General features: G+C 32.8%; 1 protein-coding gene across 2 annotated transcripts in view; it reads left to right on the forward strand.

Moving 5' to 3' along the window:
• LOC143238025 (guanine nucleotide-binding protein G(i) subunit alpha-1-like) overlaps window positions 1-12,212 on the forward strand; it is a 35,582-nt gene extending 23,370 nt beyond the window's left edge. The window contains exons 3-7 of one of the 2 annotated variants that reach the window (XM_076477913.1): window positions 6,228-6,385; window positions 7,555-7,683; window positions 8,019-8,148; window positions 8,942-9,098; window positions 9,583-12,212. In XM_076477913.1, coding sequence (XP_076334028.1) covers window positions 6,228-6,385; window positions 7,555-7,683; window positions 8,019-8,148; window positions 8,942-9,098; window positions 9,583-9,773 — 765 coding nt within the window. In that variant the 3' untranslated portion in view covers window positions 9,774-12,212. The remainder of the gene's footprint in view (window positions 1-6,227; window positions 6,386-7,554; window positions 7,684-8,018; window positions 8,149-8,941; window positions 9,099-9,582) is intronic. The other variant, XM_076477914.1, reaches the window with a different exon arrangement.
• The last annotated feature ends 719 nt before the right edge of the window (window positions 12,213-12,931 follow it).

Raw genomic sequence — 12,931 nt, forward strand, 5'->3', positions numbered from 1 at the left:
AACAGGAAGAAACTCTGGAAAGCTGGGATCACTTTTCATAAGTGCAATTAATCCTGGATTTTTCTTCACCATTGCAGGTGCTCCATCTGTTGCAACACTGACGAATTTATCCAGTGGAATATCAGCATTTGTTAAGGCTCTAGGAAGAGCATTTTTAATGTCAACACCATAAGTTATTTCTTTTAGTGCCACAGTTTCATAAGAGGAAACATAACGAACAAATACCGCCAGTTGTGGGTTGTCTTGTATGTCTGTAGATTCGTCAAGGGCTAAGCTGAATGAAAGGGAATTCTTTAAATCATTTTGCATTTTGCCTGCAACATCAGCACTGATCTTGGAGATACGTATCTCTATAGTGTGGCGTGAAGCTGGTGTTTGTGCTATTAGTCGCTGAAATTTTGTGTTATTTGGATCTAACACTGCAACAACTTCAGCTATGTTCTTCTTAACAAAGTTTTTGTGATTTATTTCGTAGTGACGTTTCAAGTTACTAGCTTTATAATGACTGAGTAAGTCATTAGATACTTTTGTATCTAATTGTAGATAAGGCACAAACTTTTATCTCCTTTAACGGTGAATGTAAAATCTTTCTTCCACTCTGACTTTCATTTTCATACTTTCGCTTCTGACATTTTAATTATGTCATTTCTCTTCACAAAAAATTTTACAGACACTTGTAAAAAATTAAAGTGAAAAGAAACAATAAGCTCGAATACGAGCAACGCAACCAAACTCTACAGTATCACACTAACACCCTACTAAAGTCACTGTCCGCAACGATCACGCCATCGCAAGCCACGCCCACTAAAAACTAACATTTCAGTACCGGCTTGTACGATCACCGATTCTCCAGCACAATTTCTCTGTAATCCTTGCTGATACGAAGTTTCTTTAATCCCTAACTTAAATGTAGCATTAAAATTAGGATTAAAATTTTTCAATATATTACTCACCATGAACATTAAACTTACATTTTAATTCAGTTGACTCTTAGTTTATACCCGGTAAATAATTATAAAGCTTGAAAATTTTTATTTACCTTTTATGTAAATTGTAATGCAAGAAGGAGCTCAGCCAACATATTTCCGAGAGTCGCACATAACATGTCAAAGAGCCGCGGTTTGGCCACCCCTTTTTTTTAAGACACTGCAAAACTTGTTTCGGTGACTTTTTCCACAGCCAGAGAGCGCCACCCTTAGGCTTCAGCAATGTTCATTATTTTGAAGAAACATCTAAAAAACGAACAAGATCGTTGTTTAAATGAATAGAGAAATTATTAAGCTGCTGACATTGCTGTAAAAATAACTTTATTTTAAGTTTTATTTATTAATAATAGTTATTACGTTTGTGGCATTAATTAAAGAATTATAAATTTTGTAAGTTGAGGTTTTGAGGAATTATGAAATAATGCTGGGATTATATTTCTATATAAAAACCAAAACCGAGATGTCTTTCATGACATTCAAACCTAAAACAACAACAAAATTGTCCATTGTTAAGCGTTTTCATTATTTGTTAACTCATAATAGAAAATGTACGCAATAATAGGACTCAAAAGCGTTTGGAATATTACATCTACCACGTGAGATCCAAACGTTTTTGTTTTTTTTTAATTTCGCACAAAGCTACACGAAGGCTATCTGTGCTAGCCGTCCCTAATTTAGCAGTGTAAGACTAGAGGGAAGGCAGCTAGTCATCACCACCCACCGCCAACTCTTGGGCTACTCTTTTACCAACGAATATTGGGATTGACCGTCACATTATAACGCTCCCAAGGCTGAAAGGGTGAGCATGTTTGGCGCGACGGGGATGCGAACCCGCGAGCCTCAGATTACGAGTCGCACGTCTTAACACGCTTGCCCATGCCGGGCCTACATCCAAACGTAAATGAAAAACTAGGTAATTGCTACTGAAGATAAAATTAAGGGTTAGAAACTGAGTACTTTGGTCTTTAAAGTCTCAACTCCTTCTGCCTTTCGCTGTGTGATTTCGAAAGACATGTATTCTTACTATTTTGACATAAATTGTCCCAATAACCTTGTACCTCTACATGAACCTCTACCCTTTAAATAACTATTACGATGTTTTATTTCTCAATTTGTATATCAGTTATTTTTAAAATTTATCTGCAATTGTTGTTACAAATATCTTTATAATTAAAGAGAATACCTATTTCACAATTAAAAAGGTATTTGGCTGTTCATAACAACAGTAATTATTGTTAATTACTGGCAAATAAATTAAAAACAAATGAGAAATAAAAAATACAATTTTTATAATAAATATTGCAATATGTTAAAATTGGTTTTATATAACGGAAATAATTACCTTTTCTTGAGGTTACTAGTTATTCTATGTCATTCAAATGTTACAAATGACTAGCCTTAAAATGTTATTATTTAATGACTTGTTAAGTTTACCAGATAAGAATCACCAAATTCAAGTAGGTGATTAGACTTGAAAAAGTTTTGTCAATGGGGGAGGGTAAAGGTTAGTAGTTCGAATTACCATTACTTTTTGGAATAATTATTTTAACACAAATTTACCAATATTGGGTGGTTTCTTTTTACCATTAGGCAATTTTAGCAACCATCTCTTATGTCAAAATATCAGAGATATCCGCCTTTCTATTACTGGCTCCAGACAGCAAAAACGAGCAAGATTTGAAACCCTTAATTTTATCTTCTTCAGTGACTACTTAATTCGATATTTACGTTTGGATCATGTCTGATAGAGGATGTACTTAATTTGATATTTACGTTTGGATCATGTCTGATAGACGATGTACTTAATTTGATATTTACGTTTGGATCATGTCTGATACACGATGTACTTAATTTGATATTTACGTTTGGATCATGTCTGATAGACGATGTACTTAATTTGATATTTACGTTTGAATCATGTCTGATAGACGATGTACTAAGTTTGGTATTTACGTTTGGATTATGTCTGATAGATAATGTATCCCATACTTTTGACACTATAACCACAGATGATTTCCATCAATGATAAAGACTGATAACGGACAGTTTTTCGTTTGCTTAGAATATCATAGTAGATATCTTGTTTTTATTCTAACTTCCACTATACTATATATCCTATCAATGTTATATAGTGCTGAATTGATTGCCCATATGAAACTGATGTAATTTATAGTGTTATAACTAGTTACTTACACACACATACATATATATATATATATATATCCAACAGAAAAAATATCCAAAATTATATTACAAATCCTTATCAAAAATAAAGTTCAGATATCTGTACCCTGTGTATTATGAAAAAATCCCAAATTATAGCTTTGGACGAAAATTAAACATACGTATATGACGAACACGTTTCTTCTTATATTACATGTATTTAACAAATACGTTTCCTATTGTAACATGAATCTGACTAATATGTTTCTTACTAAATTACATGAATTTGACTAAGAAAAATATTTCCTGGTGTTTTACGTGAACAGTCATGTGAAAAAGTTAGGACACCCTATGAAAGCCTGTGTATTTTTGTAACATTTTTGGATATATAGATATTTAATCTCAATTTAAACAATACTGAGAGATTATAGAAATATAACTAAACAATTAAACCTGAAGAAAAGACTTTTCGAGATCTTCTGTAAATGTAATTCTACAAAAATGCATATTCTAACTGAGAAAAAGTTAGGACACCCCCACATTTATTCCCAGTTAAGATGGCTCAAATCACACACAGGTGTATCACACCAGGTGCACATGATTAGAAGATCGTTACTCAGCATTTTGAATGAGGCTTGCCCTACTTAAACCTCAGACATTTAGTTTAGTGTGCTCCTGACTGTTGAAGTGAAAGTGAGCACCATGGTGAGAGCAAAAGACCTGTCTGAGACCTTCAGAAAGAAAACTGTAGCAGCTTATGAGTTTGGTAAGGGATTTAAAAAGATCCCAAAAGATTTTGAAATCAGCTATACCACTGTCCAGAAAATAGTCAACAAGTGGAGAGCTTTCAAAACAACTGCCAACATGCCCAGGTCTGGTCGTCCAAGCATGTTCACCCCGAGAGCAGACAGCAAGATGCTAAAAGAGGTCTCCAAACAACCTAACATCTTATCACGGGATCTACAGCAGGCTCTGGCTACTGTTGATGTGAAAGTGCATGCCTCCATGGGAGGTGTGCAAGGAGGAAACCTTTGCTCTCTAAGAGAAACATCTAGGCCAGACTGAGGTTTGCCAGAAAGAATATAGACAAAGACCAGGACTTCTGGAATAATGTTCTTTGGACAGATGAGTCCAAATTATTTGGACACCAGAACAGAGGACATGTTTGGCGTAAACCAAATACAGCATTCCAGAAAAAGAACCTCATACCAACTGTGAAGCATGGAGGTAGAAGTGTCATGGTTTGGAGCTGCTTTGCTGCAGCAGGACCTGGACAGCTTACAATCATAAAATCCACCACGAATTCTACCGTGCATTGCAGGGTCCAGGTCCGCTTCAGCTTTACTTTTCTTACAGATGGTCTCACATGATCCTCAAGCACCCTCTGATACACGGTAGGTTTGAGGGGTTTCTTGCATGTACAACCCGTTTCAAGTCAACCCACAGCATCGCAATGGGATTAAGAGCTGAACTTTGACCCGACCATTCCAGGACTCTCTATTTCTTAGTTTTCAGCCAGTCCTTGGTGGATTTAGTGAGTCCTGGAATGGCCGGGTCAAAGTTCAGCTCTTAATCCCAATGCGATGCTGTGGGTTGACTTGAAACGGGTTGTACATGCAAGAAACCCCTCAAACATCTCACAGCTGAAAGGATTCTGCATTGAGGAGTGGGGCAAACTTTCTTCAGACCGATGTCAGAAACTGGTAGATGGCTACAAGAAGCATCTCATTGCAGTTATTTCAGCCAAAGGGGGTAACACTAGCTATTAGCGGTAGGGTGTCCTAACTTTTTCTCAGTTAGAATATGCATTTTTGTAGAATTACATTTACAGATGATCTTGAAAAGTCTTTTCTTCAGTTTTAATTGTTGAGTTATATTCCTATAATCGCTCAGTATTGTTAAAATTGAGATTAAATATCTATATATCCAAAAGTGTTACAAAAATACACAGGCTTTCATAGGGTGTCCTAACTTTTTCACATGACTGTATATGACGAAGACGTTTACTACTGTACTACATGTATTTCTTGTAGAAAATGTTTACTGTATTACGTGTATTTGACGAAGATAAATGTGTACTACTAAATCTCATGATGAAATGTTTCTACTGCCTCACATGAGCTCGGTGGAGATAAATGTTTCCTGCTCTTTTTGCTATGGATTGCCACTTTGTTACGATTGTGCTATATTGGCATTTCACTTGCCTTCTTATACCAATCAACTTTATTTGGGTTGTAACTATTCCTATCGGGTGTTGATGAATATCATAGCAAATCGCTGTTTGTTACTATAATCAATAACATATAGCTTCATAATTAGGTTATGTTTGCTATTGATAACATATTTCTTTCTTCGCCTCTCTCTCAGTTTATTCATGCTCTCTCACTTTTCTTAGTCCTTTTCTCAAAACCATGTCTTGCTACAGTACAAGTATTTGATCAAAATGTTTGTTAATGACAAAACTGTATCAGCACTTATATATGTATAACGTATTTCCTTATCCTCTTTCGTTTGGTAATTTTTAAGGACTTACTGTTGATTTGTGAAATGTATGTTAACAAAACGAGTGTATCTGTTCAGTTTAGGATTAAAAGATTAAATCTCCTTACAAATTTTATTTTTCGTGATTTATCATGAAAATTGCTAAAGTTATCAGAAACAAATACACCTTTTGATTGCATCTTATGTGCTATAAATCTACCTGCAGGTGTTTCACTTATATGTTGATGAAAACACAGGACAGTGACCTTCACCAATTCTTAATTATAAAAATAAAGCAACATAAAATTATTGAATACAATTTCTTTCAACAAACAGATTTTTCGTGTTTTTTTTTTTATGGAAATGATGAATGATATTCAACATACAAGTAGTCACCATAGACAGGAAAATTTCCAAACTTTAAGTCAACCTATTTTCTAAAATGTTTTTAAAAACACGAATTTATCTCATCAGAATAATGCTAAACTATTCTTCTCAATGACTGATACAACTCGTGAGGTTCTACTTCTTTCAGGATGATACTCAACTATTTTTCCCCATGGCTAATACAACTCATGAAGTTCTATCTTCTTACAGGATGATGCACAACAGTTCTTAGCAATAGCTGATGCGAAGTATGATGGAGAAATCACTCAAAACCTATCAGAGGTTATGAAAAAATTGTGGCAAGATTCGGGAGTACAGAAGTGTTACAATCGCTCAAGAGAATACCAGCTGAATGACTCAGCGTCTTAGTAAGATAAAATGATTATTTTGTTAAGATGTGTGTTAAACATGTATCTACTATCAGTGCTTAAGCTACCTGTACACAAAGCTCTCCAGTTCTGAAGTGTTATAAGAAGTATTTGAAGTTTTTATTATCTTGTGATTGTGTTTAGCAGTATTGTTTACAGAATGTCACAATACTAACGAAGTTCAAGGATTTGGTGCTTATTAAAGACAGGGCAAATAGGACAGCTGCCCAAAGCACCCAAGAAATAACAAATAAAATTAGATATTGTGAAACATAAAAAAAAATATCTTTTTTTTTAAAATAAGCAGCTTAAAAACTTTCAAGTTCATGAATGTCATTGTTTTTTAGTCTAATATTTTTAATAATACTACATATTGATTCTTAGTGTTACTGTTTTTTATTCCACTTAGATCTCTTGAGAAAAAAATTATGAAATTTGTGCGAAGTTGATCACATGGGTGGTAGAAGGATACCATGCGAAAAATATAAAAGTACCAAAAAAGCCCCTGAAATAAACCTTTGTCCTGGATCCCGTTTTTCCCAACTTTGGCCTCGTGCTTGTAACCGTGAATAAGTGAAAACAATATAATTATACACAGAAAACCTTTAAATTAAATAATTATAATAATGATAATCTATTATACCTGTCCTAAGACATTAGTATTAAGCCTACTGTAATTTGTAACATTTTTTATTCTAACAAAAAAACAAGTAGTGTTAAAAATATAACAGGCCTAATAACACGTCTTATTATATTATCATTAGGCCTATTATATATTTTTTATTCTAACTAAAGAACGTTCTGTTAAAATTATAATAAGCCTAATAATATGCCTTATGACAAGTATAATTAATTATAATAATTCTTTGACATATTAGAAAAGGCGTTCTCATAATATAATAATAATAAACTTACAAACACTAGGCGCATTGATATCAATCATTTGAGTATAAAACGTACTTTTGGTATAAAAACTATCCATGAGATATTTCGAAAACAAAAAAACCGACATTAATTGTTCTGTACTCTTGAAAGTGCATTATTATTTTATTATTATATAATAATTATTATTAGTATTATTTTATAATTGTTATTAAGACTAATTTAAAATTACTCAACAATCTAAGTATTTCTGGGTGTTAAGTCTTTTCTACCTTTTTTTATTTCAGTTATTTAAATTCCCTGGATAGGATATGTGATCCAAACTATATTCCCACTCAACAGGATGTTCTCAGAACTCGCGTAAAAACTACAGGAATCGTGGAAACTCAGTTTTATTTCAAAGGCCTGCATTTTAAGTGAGAAAAAGTTTTGTTTTGATAATAATTATATTTTTTCCACAAAACCATATTAAAACTTTTATTTTTACAGAGGTTTGCTACAAAACATAATATAGTATGAATGCATTTATGATTATTATCTGTAGCTAAGGAAGCTTAGAAGAGAGTGATATTATTTTTAATAATTTAATAAAAATGATTAATCCTTAAACAATTATCCAGATTTAATAAATTCAGAATTTGTGGTAATAAACTAATGAGGTTTGTCAAGTAGACATACATTGGTTAAACTATTTAAAAATACTTTTATGTAAATTAAAATTTAGAAATTTATTAGAGTTTTGTATACTTAGAATGTTTGATGTCGGAGGTCAGCGCTCTGAAAGAAAGAAATGGATTCACTGTTTCGAAGGAGTCACAGCCATTATATTCTGTGTGTCACTTAGTGAGTATGACCAGGTTCTGGCCGAAGATGAAGAAATGGTACACTTTGTTGTTTTTAATCATGATAAACTCAGTCACTTTTTATAATAGAAAAGCCAAGTATAGTAATATTTCTTGAAACGCAACAATATAATGTTTGTTGGTTTAGTTGACATTATCGAAGGTTTTTCTCCTTATTGTTGTTTTTTTTTTTTGTAGTGGGAACTTTGTTTTTATATTAGTAAAATCTAATAATGCGTATCCTCTTCCTCTTTAGAATTAAAACTGAGTAAAACATTATTCATTTGTGGGTTTGTGAGGAAAAAGTATTTTTTGTGCAGTTTATAATGTATTTGCTGATATTTATCCTATAGTTTGACCACCTACTCTACACCTTAGTTGATCAATTCTTTATATTGACATCTAAGTAATAACAAAAGCTTTAAGGAGCTGCAATGTTGTAAACCAACAAGTTGAACTCACAATCAAACTGTTTACTGTCTGAGAATTGGTGTGTTGTAAACCAACAACTTCAACTCACAATCAAACTGTTCACTGTCTGAGAACTGGTGTGTTGTAAACCAACAAGTTAAGTTTACAATCAAACTGTTTATTGTCTAAGAACAAGTTTAACACCACCCTGGGTTTCAATACCCATGGTGTGCTTAATTCCAAACAAACCAAACCAAATCTTCTGATTTTTGTGTAATTTTATTAACATTAGTCTTAACTAATACATACATGATGGAAAATGTAATAAAACAGTACAGAAAGTAGTTTTTGTTTACTTGTCTCATTTATTTTTTTGATGAACTTGGTTGATTTACAGATTTGTATGTTTAAAATTTTTCAGAATCGCATGGTTGAGTCTATGAAACTCTTTGTCTCCATATGTAATAACCAGTGGTTTGTAGAAACATCGATTATCTTGTTTCTCAATAAGAAGGATATATTTGAAGAGAAAATAACCAAATCTCCTTTAAGCATATGTTTTCCAGAATACCAAGGTGGTATGATTTTTTATGTTTCTAGTTTCCAATAAATCACTGTTATATGTAACTATGCAAGGCTTGCAAAACACAACTAAAGTTTCCTTTAATTACAAACACAACATATCAATATTTATTCAGTTATTTTCACCCAGATATTTTCATTCTTAAAATCTGTATTCTACCATTGATTTTTTATGATAACATTAAACATGTATTTCTGTTGTTTTATTTCAGCTCAGTCTCTCTATTTTTCCTGTAACAGAGTCATTACAAGCCAACCCAATATAAATATTTCAAAAACTGCCCTTCTAGTTTATTTCTCATTAGTAAAAGGAATTTCTTCTGTTAGTCTGTTATTATTTTACCTTCCTAGGCAGGTCTGTGTTGTAATTTTACCTTTTCGGCACTTCCTTTGTGATTCTTAAAAGACGTTCTAAATTTTTCTTTTTGTATTTGAAATAACAATAATTAACATACTGATAAAAAAATGTTACCGTTGCAGGGGCAAACAGCTATGAAGATGCTGGATCCTACATTCAGATGAAGTTTGAAATGTTGAACAGACAGAAGGGCACAAAAGAAATCTACACTCACTTTACTTGTGCCACTGACACAGAAAATATACAGTTTGTGTTCGACGCTGTGACTGATGTCATAATTAAGATGAATCTCAAAGACTGTGGGTTATTCTAAACACGGAAACTGTCAGTGGCACACATAACTCCAGAATTACAACTGTTTCTTATTATGAAACAAAAAAATGTACATAGATAATGAGTAATATATCTTAAAGGGACAAATGCAAGGCCATGAGGCATCATGGGAGGTATCTTGAGATATTCCTGTGCGATCTCCTGCGTTATTTTAGTTATTACTATTTACATAAGTGAACTCAAGTGTTGGAGAATAGAGGGACACTGTTATTATTCAATCACTTCAGTGCACTTCTACCCTAGGCCTTAAAGAACTAATCCTTTTTTTACAGAAATGCATATTTTTATAGGTAGAAAAGAAGTAGAAAGTCAGATAACCCAAGTAATAAAATAAGTGGAACTCCTACCTTTCAAGCAGCGTAGTTTCCATAAACATTATAGAGCCAAACTCTCTCAGAAAACTATATGTAGGTTATTAGTTTTTATAGACTACAGTGTTTCTGGATAGTGTAGGTAAAGCTTCACTTCATTCGCGATTACCAAGTTCTATAGTTTTGTAGTTAATTTTGTTCAAAAATGATAAAAGTTGAATTGAAACTAAGAATTTATTATACAGTTAAGAGTAACTGCCATTAAGATAGCATTTTGTTTCTCTTAGTATGTTGAATACCTATTTTATATCACAGCTATGTGTTGTTTATTTTAAAACTTTGTGTATAGTTTTATAAACGTGCCCAAGTTAGAAGGTTTTCTAAAAAGTGGTATACATTAGAATGATATATTAAAGATTTAACTTGAAGAGTGTCCTCATTGAAATCAGTACTGATTTGAAACCGTGCCACAACGTTCATGTCACTGGAGTATAACAACATTTCCTCATTGAAATCAAGAGTGATTTAAAACAATGCTACAAGATTCATTTCACTAGAGACTAACAACATTTTCTCATTTAAATCAGTACTGATTTAAGAATAATTCCAGAGTTAAGATGCATGCCTGAAAATGGTGCATTATGTTATCCTGTAACGTATTAGTGATTAGTTTCATGTATTTTTCCTGTCACTGACACCTAAAGTTGCTTGCAAAAAAAATTTAAGGATTTGTGGATCAGAAAGTGCACTGTTTAGTCATTTTATTCTAGTCTTGGTTAATATGTTAAACCTGAATGACAGGATTAAAAACCCAGTAATTGGTTCCCTTCTTGTAGGGGAACTTTTAGCTCTCTCTATAAAATGATGTAAGTTACATCTTTTTATTATGAAGTACAGGATACTGTGAACATTTGTTCAAGCTTTTCTATTCATCGCTTCATCCATAGTTAGAAATAATTATCTAGAACTCTTGCTCTTATTTAAAATAGTGATCTAGAACTCTTGGCTTTTATTTTAAGCAGGTATATTTGTGGATAAATGAAAGCTTATTGTCTTAATCTAGAGAAATGTTACATTAAATATCTTTAAATATCACTTAATAGGAACAAAAATACCCGTTAATCTGTGTTTTAACAACTTTGCTTTTGGAATATCTTATCTGACAACTCACACACATGTACTAGTTTTCCACACTGATATTTCCCAACTTATGGGGAATTTAGAATTAAACTTGTTCTTCTTTCAGGTTTGCAGTTTACTTTCTGTTTAGCATTTGATGTTTTACCTTATACAGTTATCAAGGATATCGGCATTCTATATTGGCCTGGAATGGCTAGGTGGTTAGGGTGCTTGATTCATAATCTGAGGGTCGCAGCTTCGAATCCCCGTTACACCAAATATGCTCGCTCTTTCAGCTGTTGGGGCATTACAATGCAATGATCAACCCCATTATTCATCAATTAAAATGTAGCCCAAGAGTAAGCAGTAGGTGGTAATGATAAACTGTCCCCCTCTAGCTAAATTAGGGATGGCTAATGCAGATTGCCATCGTGTAGCTTTGCGTGAAATTTAAAACAAACAAGCATTCTATACGTGCCAACACATCATTATGATACATGTACCATTTTGTATTATTTACTGAGTCTAGTAAATAGTTCAGTGAAATATCATTTTGAGCATTGGTCACTTTATAACATAGTAGTTTTATCAAAACAGAGATATACCTTTGTTTAAATAAAGACGTTCCTTATCAAAACAGAGGTATCACATTTAATAAAAACCACAAAATATACTGGTTCTCGCCCTCTGTGTTTCATATTAGATCAGATATATCAAGTTAGTGTTGCTTAAAACACAAAAATCGATTGATTCTCACCCACCGTGTTTCATATCAGATTAGAGTAATTAACTTTGTTTTATCGCCTGTGTTATATAAGCTGGTTTTATTAATTGTTCAACACGCTCTTTATTTCTAATGTATCTTCACTACGATTTCATAGGGTAGTAAACTAAAACTTCCAGTTCCAAAGGTTTTCTGTAACATTTATTTACTGCCGTCTGGTGTGAAGTTGAAAAAGAAAAAGAAATAAAAGTGAAATACTGTTTTGATTCATGTTGATGATGTTTGAATGCCTTAATCGATATATACATAAGTATTTTTACAGTAGCACTTCCAGGTGTCGCTACTTCAGATTCAATACATAATTTGTTAATTAACTAATTAACAGTTTACGTAAGCGATTTAATTTGACGTGGTAAATAAGTGAAAATAGTAGTTTATCTCTCAAGAGTAACTTTTTATTGGGTTATAACACAATACAGTTGAATACAAGTTTTTGAAGTGACTTTCTATTGGCTTGTAACATAATACAGTTGAATACAAGTTTTTGGAGTAACTTTTTATTGGTTTTTAACATAATACAGTTGAATATACGTTTTTGGAGTAAGTTTTTATTGGTTTATAATACAGTTAAATACACGTGTCTGAAAGTATGTGTGTATATTTAAAAGTTTAAACTATTGATTCTCTTTCATTAACCCTATTAGACTTTTACTGTATAATATTTGTCATAACAGAAATCTCTAGTGAAAACGTGAGGATGTTTGGCTGGTTAACGCCGTCATATGTTGACAGAAAGTCATCCAATCCAAACATGCTATAGGGACAGCAGCAATACTTACTTTATAGATTCAATAATAATGGGGCCCTGCATGGCCAGGTAGGCTATTAAAGCGTTCGACTCGTAATCAGAGGGTCGCGGGTTCGAATTCTCTTCGCACCAAACATGCTCGCCCTTTCAGCCGTGGTGGCGTTATTATATACGGT

Source organism: Tachypleus tridentatus, chromosome 13 (genome assembly GCF_004210375.1).
Source record: "Tachypleus tridentatus isolate NWPU-2018 chromosome 13, ASM421037v1, whole genome shotgun sequence".
In the NCBI taxonomy this organism is placed as follows: domain Eukaryota; kingdom Metazoa; phylum Arthropoda; class Merostomata; order Xiphosura; family Limulidae; genus Tachypleus; species Tachypleus tridentatus.